Raw genomic sequence first — 16,153 nt, 5'->3', positions numbered from 1 at the left:
CTATTTCTCACATCCTCAGAGAGTTCTTTGCCATGAGGTGCCATGTTGAATATCCAGTGGCCAGTATGAGAGAATTGTACCCAAAACACCAAATTTAACAGCCCTGCTCCCCATTTACACCTGGGACCTTGACACATGATACCAGGGAGGGACAACGACACATTTGGGCACAATTTGGACATGTTCACTGTGGGGTGTACTCACTTATGTTGCCAGCTATTTAGACATTAATGGCTGTGTGTTGAGTTATTTTCAGAAGACAGTAAATCTACACTGCTATACAAGCTGTACACTGACTACTCTAAGTTATATCCAAGTTTCATGTCTATAGTGTTGTCCCATGAAAAGATATAATGAAATATTTGCAGAAATGTGAGGGGTGTACTCACTTTTGTGATACACTGTATTTCTTCAATCGCCGAGCGCTCAGCGAGCCGCTCGGATCGAGTTGTTGAGTAATTCACACATAGCGTTTGAGAGCCGAGTTTCGATCTTGGCATAAAGATGAGTGCGCAACCAAGCACAAAGAAACCAGAAACGATCATTTCGATCAGGGCAAGATAGCTGCAAAGGCGCTGTTTTGTTCATATGTGGAAGAAGCTGATGGATAATTTTGGAACTTGCTTGCTGAGGAAAAATATCTAAACATATAAAAATGTGCCACAAATTTTGACAGCATTTGTAGCCTAGTAGGTAGAGCTTTGGGCTATCAACTATAAGGTTGAGAGTTCGAAACCCAGCTCTGCCTGCATCCACCCTTAACCCTCTCTGCTCCAGGGGTGCTGTAAGATGGATGACCCTGCGCTCTGACCCCAGCTTCCAAACAAGAATTTCATTGTACTGTATATGTTTATATGACAAATAAAGGCATCTTATTTTCTGTTGTGTGAATCAGGCTTTTCCCACATTAAACTAATTAATTCTTAATATGGGTCCACCAGACTGCAAAGGGAAGCTCAGCTTCCCCTAAAATGTCAAGAATTGAATGGTCAAATATGTACAGTTGTGTTAACATTTCATTGACTACAAATGCGTTAGAACACGTTCATCTCGAAGACGAATTCGTTCAGAATCAGCGACTTATCACAAATCGACTGACTTGAACTTCTCATACATTCCCGGAGCGTCAATGCATTTACCCGTAGAAGCTGAGCGTCTCTTCACTTCAACGGGGCTGCATGGAAAGTTTTTTTTTTCATTGCTCCGAAATTTGCCGGTCATTGGATAAATGCCACGATTTTGTCCCACCCCCGGACGCTGAGCGTCTCTGGTGGTGAATGGAGCTGTGGGCGGGTCTGGACGCGAAGCTTATGCAAGATGATTGGAGGATCAGTCGAAAGGCTGAATCCCGTTTTGATTGACAGCTATTTTGAGATCTACACTTAATCACTGGGAGCTTCAGTCCCATCGCGGATTTTGTGAGTGAAGTCGAAAGACAAACTGCATCCCATTCAGGCCATTTTCTGGAAAAGGAACGGAGGGCAGAATTTCTGTATAAATAAATTGACAAATTTTATGATGTAAGCCGACAATGAGCTTCCCCTCTTTGAAAGACCAGCAGCCGCCACTGGGGTCCACCCTCATCAATGAACATTTGGAGGCTGATTGGGAATTGGCATCAGCAGCTCCTGTCCAGACTACATAAACCTGACTGACACCATTCAATGTAAATCATCAGAATAATGTTGCCCTGTAAAGCTGAATATCAATATACACACAGACACATTACTAACACACCGATATACCACTAACACACACAGACACATTACAGACTCAGGAACATAAGAAATCTGCAAACCCAATTAGAATAAACCAAATTACACAAAAACTGAAATATCTAAATTATTGGGAAACTGAAAGTCCAGATTAAAATGCAGTTATTTGTTGTTATTTGTTGTTATTTGTTGTTATTTGCTATTTGGCCCTAAACCGACACCACAGTACAGCAGAGTATCTGAGCACAGTATCCGACCCTAAATTAAGAAACACCACTCTCAGTACAGTAGAGATGGAGCTGCACTTCCTCACCCAGTGTACCAAGTACCACCACATCCACTCCCAATTCTTCCCTACATTTAATAACATCACACCCGACTTTACCTCCCTCCCAGACCTCGACAAACTGCCCCACCTACTGGGGGAGCACAGAGAGAGCTGCACACTAGCAGCACTCTATACACACACCTGCCACCAGGTGAGGGACAGTGGGTGACCTTGTCTCACACACACACACATGCACACAATCTAATTGTTATGGCCAGGGGCGGCTCGTTCCTTAGGGCGATCGGGCAACGCACCACCAAAGGGCGAAAGGGAAGACATTTTTTCCATCACAGCTGTGACTGTTCTGGAGTCTGTCTTGCCTCTGAATATCGTAGTCCAATCAGCGTCGAGTTGTGTTCCGTACAGTACCGCCACTTTTGGGGCGATTTCAGTCTGACTGAACATCACCCCGGATTGCTCTCATAGACTCTCATGTTAAGGCACTTTTTTCGAACTGCAGGCACTGCAATATATTCTGAATGGGTTCCGGGAGGGCTTGCACTTACGTGCTTGCATCAAATGTAACCTGGTGTCGTGATCTCGTCACCATGACTACCGTTACCTCAGTTCGGAGCAACTCCATCGTGTCATTAAGGGAAATGCCGTTCAGTCATTGCAATAATCAGGATAAATTAGATACTAAAGGATTAGGGTCACCCAGACCAAATTTGAACATCAAGCCAGTAAATCATATAAGTTACAAGTAAATTACAAGTAAGTAATGTCATTTTTAAATTGTGAATTGTGATTGCACTTATTGTATCTCCCCTGTTTAATTCATTGCACATCAGCCCCGATGTTAATCTTTATTCTGGATCTGCTGCACCTAATATAAAATGTTATCTGATGAAGACTGAATTAAATTGTTAGTGTGAAGCTTTACTTTATTTTATGATTGATGGTAAAGCTGCTCTCTCTCTCTCCATGTTCAAAGTTATTTGTGAGGGCAAACTGACAGATGACTTAAGATGTTAATTATTTAAGCTTTAATTTACAAATTGAACGGGTCACCCTGGCTATCATCGCAACAATTGTCCCCCCTGAGAGATTTGGCAGGAGCCACCAGTGCACACACACCTGCCACCAGGTGAGGGACAGTGGGTGACCATGTCTCTCTCACACACACACACACAATCTAATTTCTATGGCTAACTCATAACTGTAAATGTTGTAATTTTTATTGTTATTATTTGCACTGTTTTTATTATTATTTTATTCTATTTTATATTTTTGCACCTGTAACTGTGTTGTATTTATGTGTTCTTATTGTTATTGTTCTTTTTCTCTGTAACTGAGCTTTGGCAATACGAATGTCCTTATCTGTCATGCCAATAAAGCTTCTTTGAGTTTGAGTTTGAAATATAGGAACTGACAATCCACTAGATCTCAAGCCACGACAGTGGGGGCAGCCCTGGTGCAGGTATAATGTTGCAGTGGTGCCACCGTGTGTGTATTGATGTTGATGACACTGTAGGTGTAATGCTGCAGCCAGTGAGGCCGCTGCTCCTTAAAGCCGGCAGGGCGGCGCTGCTGTGCATTAAACTCTCAGTTCTACAGGACAATCAGTGCTGAAGAAGAAGCACGGTTAGCGCGTTGGTAAACATGGCGGATTAGCAGCGTTATATTAGCTGTTATTAAACACTTTCTTTATAAATGTGTGTAGTTCATCTGTACTGACGTGAATCTATAGGGAGAGATTTAATCTCTCTACTTGTTCTCTGTGTGACTGAGGTACAGTAACGTTCTGTTTATTATGATAACATAGCATGTTAGCATTGTTAGCGTTAGCCACAGATCGTTAGCTACACACACATTGATAAGCGTGTGTGTGTGTGCTTGTGTTGCATTTTATTTCTCATTATAATTTATGTGCATTAATTCCAGGTTTACATATTTAGATGATTAGAGTAACCGTCTATTTTTTTAAGAATTAGCAGGTAGCAGTCTAATTAGCAGTTAGCTATAAAGAGTCGCTTGTAGTTGGTTTGTAAGACCCCTGATAGTGTTACAGTAATCCATACAGTAATTATATGTACTTACATCACCTGCTGTTAGGGTCGCTACCCATGTCTGACCAAAAAAACTGGACACTGGCATATCTATTATATTATACACTGATCAGCCATAACATTAAAACCACCTCCTTGTTTCTACACTCACTGTCCATTTTGTCAGCTTCACTTACCATATAGAAGCACTTTGTAGTTCTACAATTACTGACTGTAGTCCATCTGTGTTTCTACATACTTTTTAGCCTGCTTTCACCCTGTTCTTCAATGGTCAGGACCACCACAGAGCAGGTATTATTTAGGTGCTGGATGATTCTCAGCACTGCAGTGACACTGACATGGTGGTGGTGTGTTAGTGTGTGCTGTGCTGGTATGAGTGGATCAGACACAGCAGCGCTGCTGGAGTTTTTAAGTACCGTGTCCACTCACTGTCCACTCTATTAGACACTCCTACCTAGTTGGTCCACCTTGTAGATGTAAAGTCAGAGACGATCGCTCATCTATTGCTGCTGTTTGAGTTGGTCATCTTCTAGACGCTGTTGGTTGGTGGACTACTCTCAGTCCAGCAGTGACAGTGAGGTGTTAAAAAATGTTGATATGACGTCATAAGTCTAATTTGGGGTGGAGGAGACAGTCCTGAGTTTTCCCATTGGTTTTATTACACCAAATTAAAGGAAATAGTGACACGTCTAGTACTTTTAATATCAGTACTCTATCTGCTAATGATCACATGTCATCACTGGTCATTCGGATTACTTTGTTTCAGGTGAAGGTGTGTGAGCAGTCATGGGGCGCCGATCCACCTCGTCCACCAAGAGTGGAAAATTCATGAACCCTACAGACCAGGCCCGTGAGTATAAACACACCTTACAGTTTATTACAGTGTTTTTTGAATTCATTCACTATATTACAAACTGTGTGTGTGTGTGCAGGAAAGGAGGCCAGGAAAAGGGAACTCAAGAAGGTACAGTCATAATTTATCTATTTCATGTGTTGATCAAGATCATCGAGACATTTCTGTCTTTGTAGAATATTGTAGCAGCATGATAAGTGTGTGTGTGTGTGTGTGTGTGTGTTGCAGAACAAGAAGCAGAGAATGATGGTGAGAGCTGCTGTGCTGAAGATGAAAGATCCCAGACAGATCATCAAAGACATGGAGAAACTGGACGAGATGGGTAGGTGTATTTGTGTGTGACCGAGGTTACACTCAATCCTGAACTTTATAAAGTCACACACAGTCATTGTCCCCATAAGATATACAATATTCAGGATAATAATAATAATTTTTATTATAAGTTTTATTTATATAGCTCCTCTTACAATCTCAAGGTTGCTTTACAGTAGAGGAGGGACAGAACTACTGATTAAAAAGAAAATGTCTTTAGGAGGGAGTTAAAGGAAGAAACAGTAGAATAGTCACACACAGGTTGAGGCCGAGCGTTCCTGAGCTTAGGAGCTATAAAGGAAAGTCTAGTAAGAGGCGTAGAGAGGCACCTACCACCAAAGGACTTTAGAGAGTGAGATGTAGGAGCTCTTCAAGATAGGCCAGGGCCAAACTATGGAATGATTTAAATGTAAAGAGCAGAAGTTTCTATTGAATGGGGGTGATGTGGGCCCATTTGGTCTCATAAAGGTTTAGACTCAGTTTCCATCTTCACAAGGGTGGACTCCTTGTGGTCTTAATCCCATTAAGGATACACTGATAGGACAGTGGTAGCCTAGTGGGTAGATCTTTGGGCTATCAACCGGAAGATTGGTGGTTCAAATCCAGGCTCTGCTATGCAGCCACTGTTGGGTCCTTGAGCAAGGCCCTTAACCCTGTCTGCTCCAGGGGCGGCGTACGATGGCTGACCCTGCGCTCTGACCCCAGCCTCCAAACAAACTGGGATATGTGAAGAGAGAATTTCATTGTACTGTACATCTGTATATGTATATATGACAAATAAAGTATATCTCTATCTATCTGGGGTTTTGCTCCTAGTAAAGTTACACTCAGTAGGGTTATGATGTCCCAGACCCTTTCAAAGAACATTGAATTCTAGTCCACACACTCCCAGCTTTTACTAATACGTAGTTACGTCAAAAAAGCTCACAAATAACTCGATCATTTGGTCAAAGCATGAGTGTGTTTAACAAAGTGTCTTTATTTCCCCCCTCAGAGTTTAACCCAGTGCAGCAGCCCTTACTGAATGATAAAGTCCTGCGCGACAAGAGGAAAAAGCTGCGCGAGACCTTCGAGCGGATCGTCCGTCTGTACGAGCGAGAGAATCCCGAGATGTACAAAGAACTGCGCAAACTGGAGCTGGAGTACGAGACCAAGCGAGGACAGCTCTCCATGTACTTCGACTCTGTTAAGGTGTGTGTGTGGAACTCTAATGTGCTTTACTACCTAATGGCATGTTTTATGACCAGAGACACTTAATCGACCGGTCTGTCTCTCTCTGTCTGTCCGTCTGGCTGTTAGAACGCGGAGTCTGTGGAGGTGGACAGTATTCCTCTTCCTGACATGCCTCACGCCCCGTCCAGCGTCCTCATTCAGGACATCCCGCTGCCGGGAGCGCAGCCGCCGTCCATCCTCAAAAAGACCGTGACCTTCGGGTAATAAAAAAACGATTTTTATTCTTTCGTTCTCAGTTATAGCCTGGTCAGGGTCTAGGTGTGTCTGGAGTCTTTAGTGGTTACACCAAGCTCAGGGTAGGGATAAATCTGCATAGAGCTCTAGTTCACAGTGGTGGAAGGAAACTGGACTGCCCAGACGAAAGTCAGATAGAAACAAGGATCTATTCAGTTGTGGTCAAAAGTTTACATACACTCGTCTCCATTTAAGTTAGGAGGAGTGGTGTTGAGTTTCAAGGTACGCTGTATAGCCAAAAGTATTCACTCACCATCCAAATCATTGAATTCAGGTGTTCCAATCACTTCCATGGCCACAGGTGTATAAAACCAAGCACCTCGGCATGCAGACTGCTTCTACACACATTAGTGAAAGAACGAGTCGCTCTCAGGAGCTCAGTGAATTCCAGCGTGGTACCGTGATGCCACCTGTGCAACAAGTCCAGTCGTGAAATTTCCTCACTACTAAATATTCCACAGTCGACTGTCAGTGCTATTATAACAAAGTGGAAGTGATCTGGAACGACAGCAACTCGGACACGAAGTGTTAGCCACGTAAAATGACAGAGCGGGTCAGCGGATGCTGAGGCACATGGCGCGCAGAGGTCACCAACTTTCTTCAGAGTCGATCGCTACAGACCTCCAAACTTCATGTGGTCTTCAGATTAGCTCAAGAACAGTGTGTAGAGCTTCATGGAATGGGTTTCCATGGTCGAGCAGCTGCGTCCAAGCTTTACATCACCAAGCGCAATGCAGTGGTGTAAAGCACGCCGCCACTAGACTCTAGGGCAGCGGAGACGTGTTCTCTGGAGTGACGAATCATTTCTCGATATAGGACGTCGAATTACGAGGTTCCACTCTATATGTAGCTCAGTGGTGGGTTACTATACGAGTAGTCTGTACATTGCTGGTACATGTTCCATCTGCCCTACATTATTATATTATCATTATTATTATAACCCGTGTCGAGTTGAGAGCGGCTGATTTAATACACCCTGTTGTTTTTTCCTCAGTAAAGGAACCGCGGCTCCACCGGCAGCCGTTTCTGGAGTTCCTCGGTTACCACCTGGACGTAAACCTCCTGGACCTCCACCCGGCCCCCCTCCACCTCAGATACTCCTGCTCTATAAACTAGGTACTAAGGCACATGTTAAGGTCCAGGTTCCAGAGGTCCAAGTTTTGGTCACAGTCATGACAGGAACGGTAGTTACTCATTACACAAGATTCATCAGTTTATATGAAACACAGTCATAGACAATTTAGTGTCTCCAATTGACCTCACTTGCACGTCTTTGGACTGTGGGAGGAAACCCACACAGACACAGGGAGAACCTAGACTGCTCCACCTGGGGATCGAACCCAGGACCTTCTTGCTGTGAGGCGACCTTAGACCCGACTGTTAGCTGTAACTATGAAAGCAACCCAGTATTTGCTAGCACACCGTACTATATACACAATATGGACAAAAGTATTGGGACACCTGACCATGAGCTTGTTGAACATCATGTGTAATGTAGGGCAGCTGTAGCCTAGCGGTTAAGGTACTGGACTAGTAGTCAGAAGGTCACTGTTTTAAGACCCACCACTGCCAGCCAGGTTGCTGCTGTTGGGCCCTTGAGCATTGCTCAGATTGCATACTGTCACACCATTGTAAGTCACTTTGGATAAAGGCGTGTGCTAAATGCCAAAAATGTAAACGTAATCATGCTGAAAGAGAAAGAGGACCTTCCCCAAACTGTTGCCACAATGTAAAAGCATATCATTTACTTTATATCATTTTATACACCTGTTAGCGATAGATGTGGTCTAAGCAACTAAATCCAAAGATTAGAAGGGGCGTCTACATACTTTTGGCCATATAGTTTTGAATTATGGAATCACAAGGTGTTGCAAATCAGTTGTGTAAAATAAATGAAACACTTCCACCTTTGGGGCAACAGTTTGGGGAAGGCCCTTCCATGTTCCAGTGCACAAAGTGACGTCCATAAAGACACCAGTGGCCTGAACAGAGCCCTAACCTCAACCCCACTGAACACCTTTGGGATGAATTGGAATGCTGGTTGTGAGCCAGGCCTTCCCGCCCAAAACTAGTGCTAAATTTACATTTATCTTTGGCATTTAGGAGACGCTTTAATCAAAAGTGACTTACATTACAGTTGCGGTATATGGTCTAAGCAATTGAGGGTTGAGGGCCTTGCTCAAGGGCCCAACAGTGGCAACCTGGCAGTGGTGGGGCTTGAACTAGCGACCTTCTGATTACTAGTCCTGTACCTTAAACACTAGGCTACAGCTGTTGAGAGCTGTTGAGTGGGGCTGTGCTACAGCTGCTTCTTTGGGCACAGATTCCTACAGCCTCCTCAGAGAAGTACTACAGGTCCAAATAAGGAAATCGGATTAGAAATGAGATTTCAACAAGCTTATGGTGGGGTGTCCACATACTTTTGGCCTCATCGTCTAATTGTAGGGACAGTAAGATGATTCATTTAAGCAAAGGGAAGCTAGCAACTTTGAAGTTGGTGTGTTAGGATTGATTGTGTGTGTGTGTGTGTAGACGCAGTGTTGGAGGGCGAGCGGATGGACACGGCCGAGCGAGACACCGACAGCGACTCGGACAGAGGCGAGGACGAGAGCGACTCGGACGAGCACAGCGACGACGACCTGGATGAACCCCCGGAGAAGAGGATCATGGGAGATGAGCGTGACCGAGAGGACGACCGAGAACGAAGTGAGTGAGAGAGACAGACAGACGGTCGGTCGGTCAGTGGTGATGAACTCTGGTTCAGGTTGTACTGACGGTTTGTTCCTCCGTTCAGGTCGCATGGTGCGTTTTGCCGATATTTCAGAGCCTGAGAAGAAGAGGAAGAAGAGGGTGGTGAAGAAGACGAAGGCCATCACGCCTCTACAGGCCATGATGTTGAGGATGGCAGGTGAGCACTTTAATCTAAAATGATTCAAAACTCAAGTAATTGCCCCCTAAACCTAATACAGTGGTACCTTAAAACTCGATGTCGGTGGGTTCTGGGAGTGGCGTTGAGTTTCAAGGTATTTTCCCCCATAAGGATGTTTGGGAAACATGTTAATGTGTTCCATGGTCCTGTGGAACTGCAAATATTTTAGGTTAATGTAAAATAATGAGGTTGTTTTTGACACTTATACACTGAGAATAACACACATAATATAAAAACACTGAAATACAACCGGCACATTCACATTTTCTACTTTTTTCCCATGTGAAGTTTTGTGCGCTGTTAAATTGTCACTACTTATGTGAATGCGCCGGCACTGAAGGGATTATGGTATTCCGAGATTAATCACCTCCACGATTAAGCATAAGAAAACAATAAAGAAGTAAAGTGCAGCTTTTATTGTAATTTTTTTTCCAGCTATTTTCAGTTGTATTTCAGTGTTATGTACAACCCCAATTCCAATGAAGTTGGGACGTTGTGTAAAACATAAATAAAAACAGAATACGATGATTTTCAAATCCTTTTTAACCCATACTCAATTGAATACACTACAAAGACAAGATATTTAATCTTCAAACGGATAAACTTTATTGTGTTTTGCAAATATTCGCTCATTTTGAATTTGATGCCTGCAACACGTTCCAGAAAAGTTGGGACAGGGGCATGTTTACAACTGTGTTACATCACCTTTCCTTTTAACAACACTCAATAAGCGTTTGGGAACTGAGGACACTAACTGTTGAAGCTTTGTAGGTGGAATTCTTTCCCATTCTTGCTTGATGTACAACTTCAGTTGCTCAACAGTCCGGGGTCTCCGTTGTCGTATTTTGCGCTTCATAATGCGCCACACATTTTCAATGACATCGTGGTGGTGTGTTAGTGTGTGTTGTGCTGGTATGAGTGGATCAGACACAGCAGCGCTGCTGGAGTTTTTAAATACCGCGTCCGCTCACTGTCCACTCTATTAGACACTCCTACCTAGTCGGTCCACCTTGTAGATGTAAAGTCAGAGACGATCGCTCACCTATTGCTGCTGTTTGAGTCGGTCATCTTCTAGACCTTCATCAGTGGTCACAGGATGCTGCTCACGGGGTGCTGTTGGCTGGATATTTTTTTGGTTGGTGGACTATTCTCAGTCCAGCAGTAACAGTGAGGTGTTTAAAAACTCCAGCAGCGCTGCTGTGTCTGATCCACTCATACCAGCACAACACACACTAACACACCACCACCATGTCAGTGTCACTGCAGTGCTGAGAATGATCCACCACCTAAATAATACCTGCTCTGTGGTGGTCCTGACTATTGAAGAACAGCATGAAAGCAGGTTAAAAAGGCATGTAGAGAAACAGATGGACTACAGTCAGTAATTGTAGAACTACAAAGTGCTTCTATATGGTAAGTGGAGCTGATAACATGGACAGTGAGTGTAGAAACGAGGTGGTTTTAATGTTATTGATTGGTGCATCTCTATTTGTAACCCTATTTGTAACCCATAATTCTTTTACATATAAAAAGGTGTATTCATGACCGCTCTACTCTGACTTCTATAGACCGTACGGTGTGTGTTTGCATGCAGGTCAGTCTATTCCTGAGGAGGAGGACGAGGGCGATGAGGAAGATTACACAGACTCTGATCAGTCTGACAGCGAGGGCATAGAACCACCCGGTGACGACCAATCGGCTCCTTTGATGAACAGACTCCCGCCTCCGACCGCACCGATGGGCTCGCAGCCCCCGCAGCAGCAGCCACCTCCCCACATGCAGCCTCCACCAATCGGAGGCCCTCCTCCTTTAGGCCCGCCTCCGGCTCCTCCGATGAGACCTCCGGGCCCACCATCAGGTCCGCCCCCAGGGCCACCACCAGGTCGGTAAACACATCAGCGCATTCACAGATATGGAAGTGATCTGGTTCTGATTCCAATCAATTTGTGTGTACAGGTGCCCCTCCGTTCCTGAGACCTCCCACTCTACCGGGGGCCATGAGGGGGCCGGTACCACGCATGTTGCCCCCTGGTCCGCCGCCGGGTCGTCCTCCCGGTCCGCCACCCGGCCCACCTCCAGGCCTGCCTCCAGGTCCTCCTCCGAGAGGACCACCGCCCAGGATGCCACCCCCGGCACCACCAGGTACGAATGCGTCGGGTTACAAGGTACGACTGTATCTCACATTTAAATGTCCTCTCTGCTCTAACCCTTATATGTGTTTTTCTATAGGTATGCCCCCTCCTCCGCCTCGTGCCGGCCCTCCTCGCATGGCTCCTCCCCTTACAATGTTCCCGCCCCCTCTAAACCCCAACGTTTTGAGCGCCCCGCCCACCATCAATCCACGTCAGAAACCCCCCGCATCATCCTCGGGCGATCCCTCCATCCTGGCCCCTCCCTCCATCTCCATTCGTGCTCCCTCTATGCAGTTACCCCCGCCTCCGGGCACCGTCCCCGCCCCCGCCAACCCTCCCACCCACACCATCGAGAAGCGCGCCAACATCACCAGCGTCGCCGGCTCGGCCGGCCAACCGGGCGCCGCCACCATCTCGGCCAAGCCGCAGATCATCAACCCCAAATCGGAAGTGACGCGCTTCGTACCCACGGCTCTGCGCGTGCGCCGGGACCGGCCGGGCCCCCAGGCGCCGGCGCCCGTCCAGAGAGGGCCTCGGAGGGAAGAGGAAAGGGGTGGCCACGGTCTCAAGGCCATGCCCATGGCAAACCCCGCCAAGATGGGTACAACCTCGGCCCCGCCCAGCATGAAGACCAAGGACCAGATGTACGAGGCGTTCATGAGAGAGATGGAAGGGTTACTGTGACACCAACGGGAGGGGTTTTATTATTATTAGCAGCGTTTCTGTGCCTCCATTAGTGCAGAAGTTGTTTTGCTTTGCATTTCGGTCCCTAAAGGAATCAGAAGTGAGAGATTTTTTTATTGAGTTTGTTGTTCTGTAAGTAGATGTTTTAGTGGAGCCTCAGTGTTAAATATCAGAGCAACATCGAATGAATGTTTGTGTCTGAACTCTGAATAAACACCCTGTCAGCTTCCTCCACTGTGTTCTGAGTACTGAATTTACTTTGGGTTACAGAGAAAAGCTGATCCAGTTTACTCAGCCAGCGTTTGGTCAATCAGCGTACAGGTATTTTACAGGTATGTTACAGCGTAACATTTGTCATCTCAGCTGGTCCAGAACCGTCCTGGAAACACTGAGAACAAGAAATTCACCCAGTAACATATAGAAGCACTTTGTAGTTCTACAATTACTGACTGTAGTCCATCTGTTTCTCTACATGCTTTGTTAGCCCTCTTTAACCCTGTTCTTCAATGGTCAGGACCCCCACAGGGCCACCACAGAGCAGGTATTATTCAGGTGGTGGATCATTCTCAACACTGTAGTGACACTGACATGGTGGTGGTGTGTTAGTGTGTGTTGTGCTGGTACGAGTGGATCAGATACCATGTCCACTCACTGCATGCAGAGAAACAGATGGGCTACAGTCAGTAATTGTAGAACTACAAAATGCTTCTGTATGGTAAGTGGAGCTGATAACATGGACAGTGATTGTAGAAACATGGAGGATGTTATGACTGATCAGTATATATATATATATATAAGCGTTCTTCAAAAAGTTTCTGACATCACTTTTTTTACATCATCACCTTCCAATGCATTTTTCTCAGCGTCGTACCACTGATGCACTTTTTGGGTGTCCAAAAAGGTGGAAATCAGATGGAGCTAAACCCGCACTATAACCATCTCTCAGAATGAATGAATGAATGAATCAGTGGCGATTTCTCTAAGACTGTAAGGGAAGCTCAGCTTCCCCTAAAATGTCAAAAATTAAATGGTCAAATATGTACAGATGTGTTAACATTTCATTGACTACAAATGCGTTAGAACACGTTCATCTTCAAGACGAGTTCGTTCAGAATCAGCTACTTATCACAAATCGACTCGATTTTGTTAACTTAACTCATACATTCCCGGAGCGTCAATGCATTTGCCCGCTGAGCGTCTCTTTGCTTCTATGGGGCTGCATGGGTGGGACTTCGAAACTCGTCGGTCATTGGATAAATGCCACGATTTTGTCCCGCCCCCGGACGCTGAGCGTCTCTGGGGGTGAATGGAGCTGTGGGCGGGTGTGGACGCTGAGCTTCTGCAAGATGATTGGAGGATCAGTCGAAAGGCTGAATCCCGTTTTGATTGACAGCTGTCGCTGGGAGCTTCAGTACCATCGCGGATTTTGCGAGTGAAGTCGGAAGACAAACTGTAACCCATTTCATGCCATTTTCTTGAAAACTAACAAAGGGGAGAATTTATACATTTATATATAAATAAATTGACAAATTTTATGATGTAAGCCGACAATGAGCTTCCCCTCTTTGAAAGACCAGCAGCCGCCACTGGAATGAATATATATATTGAACAGATGGTGCTAGTTTATGTAAGTAAATGTGTGTTAAAACTGTGAGGCACTATGCACCCAAGATTTTCACTCACCTTTCACACCTGTGTTAATGTGATGTGACAATAAAAGTGATTTGATTTTATTTAAAATAGTAACCTTTTTAAAGAATGTGGTGTTTAGTACCCACTGTCTCTCAGCCTGTGACATGAGTATGAACTTCACTAATCTAGTATGAAAAACACTAATCTACATCAAGCTGGTTCCAGTTTACTTGAAAGGTCGTGTCTAGGGTTGCCAACCGTCCCGTAAAATACAGAATCGTTCCTTATTTGAAAACTAAATGTCACGTTCCGTATTGAACTGATACTGGACGCGCTTTGTTCTGTATTTCTATCAATGAGAGAGAAATGCTGCAGATTAGACTGAGACAGGGTGATGTGTATGAAACAGAAGGAAACTGCTGCTACCGTGGGAATTAGAAAGCGTTTGGTTATTATTGTAAGTAGTTTTTACTTTTAGTCTTAGTAATGCTGTGTTCATTCCTCCGCTGTTTGTGTAGCGCAGTGGACAGAGCGCATCACGCATATTTTTCCGCCCTAGGTTTGAATCCGGCTTAGGGCAAAACTCAAGCAGGGCCGGTGCTATGGGGGCGCTGGGGTTGGCATTGTTCCCCTAGATTTTCTCACTGCCCTTCCAAGCATTGCAGTCCAGAACCGGGGCTGCATGTCAGTGTGAAGATGGATTATGTAAAAATGTTGTTTTGCCTAAAATATGGTTCTGATTTATTATAAAGAATGAAAATAATAAAAGTTAAACAGCCTAAATAAAACATTTTGATAATGTTCCTATGACTGTGTAAGACCTGTTATATTTTGTATAAGTGCAACCCCAACCGCCTGCTCCCGCTCAGGTAAACACCCGCCATTCCACCCCCCACCCTATGCCTTCCGCCAACCCCCTGCTCCCGCTCAGGTAAACACCCGCCATTCCACCCCCCACCCTATGCCTTCCGCCAACCCCCTGCTCCCGCTCAGGTAAACACCCGCCATTCCACCCCCCACCCTATGCCTTCCGCCAACCCAGGGTGTTCCTTATTTCCATTTCTGAAAGTTGGCAACCCTAGTCGTGTCCCACATTATATTTACGTTTACATTTTCAGCATTTAGCAGACACTTTTATCGTCAATGAGCAATTGAAGGTTAAGGGCCTTGCTCAGGGACCCAACAGTGGCAACTTGGTGGTGGTGGGGCTTGAACCAGCAACCTTCTGTTTACTAGTCCAGTACCTTAACCACTGAGCTATCACTGGCCAACTATATTATTAATACCAATTATATTGCTAGATACCCCCTCAGACATCATGTACGTGTAGAAGTTGCCCTGCTGGTCGATAACACCACGATGGTGCTCTTTGGATTTACGTTTTTTTGTACCTCATTTTGTTCTATTATTATTTATTTATTCATTTCTAATTATAGTTTAGTTTTGGCGGCGTTTTCTAGACATTTCAGGTCGGCACGGTGGCTTAGTGGGTAGCACTGTCACCTCACAGCAAGAAGGTCCTGGGTTCGATCCCCAGGTGGGGCGGTCCGGGTCCTTTCTGCGTGGAGTTTGCATGTTCTCCCCGTGTCTGCCTCCCACAGTCTAAAGACGTGCAAGTGAGGTGAATTGGAGATACAAAATTGTCCATGATTGTGTTTGATATAAATGTGTGAACTGATGAATCTTGTGTAATGAGTAACTACCGTTCCTGTCATGAATGTAACGTTAAAATCCCAATAAAAAAACAAACAATCTAAACGCTTCGGATTGTAGTACAATCACTGTATAAAAACTACATATTCCATAAACACCTGCTGGCCTGCGTACCCGGATGAGACGCTAGTAAGTGATTTGTCTATATGACAAATGTTTGATTATTTTACATAAATACAGCACTGTGTTCTGATGTGTATACGTATATAAATTACACTCTAAACACTAATAAAAAGGCTGATTTACATCTGAATCCGAAGCGAATTACTGCAGAAAGTGAAACCGCAACAAGCTGTTGAGACTTCATTTCCCAGACACCATTGCGCCCACACCGTTCAGCGCCTGCGCAGTTGTGATTAATAACACGTGGATGCAGAAA

The 16,153-nt window shown here is 45.0% G+C and overlaps 1 protein-coding gene across 1 annotated transcript; it reads left to right on the top strand.

Annotated features, from left to right (window-relative positions):
- The first annotated feature begins 3,620 nt into the window (after positions 1-3,620).
- Positions 3,621-12,659, top strand: LOC134334644 (WW domain-binding protein 11). Its single transcript, XM_063017059.1, has 12 exons — positions 3,621-3,774; positions 4,819-4,902; positions 4,985-5,016; positions 5,134-5,227; positions 6,212-6,408; positions 6,517-6,650; positions 7,679-7,800; positions 9,217-9,390; positions 9,479-9,592; positions 11,208-11,495; positions 11,570-11,755; positions 11,843-12,659. Exons 2-12 carry the CDS (start codon positions 4,839-4,841, stop codon positions 12,427-12,429), a joined length of 1,992 nt encoding a protein of 663 aa, XP_062873129.1. The 5' UTR covers positions 3,621-3,774; positions 4,819-4,838; the 3' UTR covers positions 12,430-12,659.
- The last annotated feature ends 3,494 nt before the right edge of the window (positions 12,660-16,153 follow it).

Source organism: Trichomycterus rosablanca, chromosome 2 (assembly GCF_030014385.1).
Source record: "Trichomycterus rosablanca isolate fTriRos1 chromosome 2, fTriRos1.hap1, whole genome shotgun sequence".
NCBI classification, from domain to species: domain Eukaryota; kingdom Metazoa; phylum Chordata; class Actinopteri; order Siluriformes; family Trichomycteridae; genus Trichomycterus; species Trichomycterus rosablanca.
Note: the sequence above shows the minus strand (reverse complement) of the source record. Positions and strands in the feature narration are given on the sequence as shown.

What these genes read in the sequence shown, in the direction of transcription:
- LOC134334644 (XM_063017059.1), top strand. Translation starts at nt 4,839, where the DNA reads ATGGGGCGCCGATCCACCTCGTCCACCAAGAGTGGAAAATTCATGAAC. An exon ending in GGAAAAGGGAACTCAAGAAG is followed by an intron (nt 5,017 to 5,133) that starts GTACAGTCATAA and finishes TGTGTGTTGCAG; the next exon opens with AACAAGAAGCAGAGAATGAT. An exon ending in GCCCCCAGGGCCACCACCAG is followed by an intron (nt 11,496 to 11,569) that starts GTCGGTAAACAC and finishes TTGTGTGTACAG; the next exon opens with GTGCCCCTCCGTTCCTGAGA.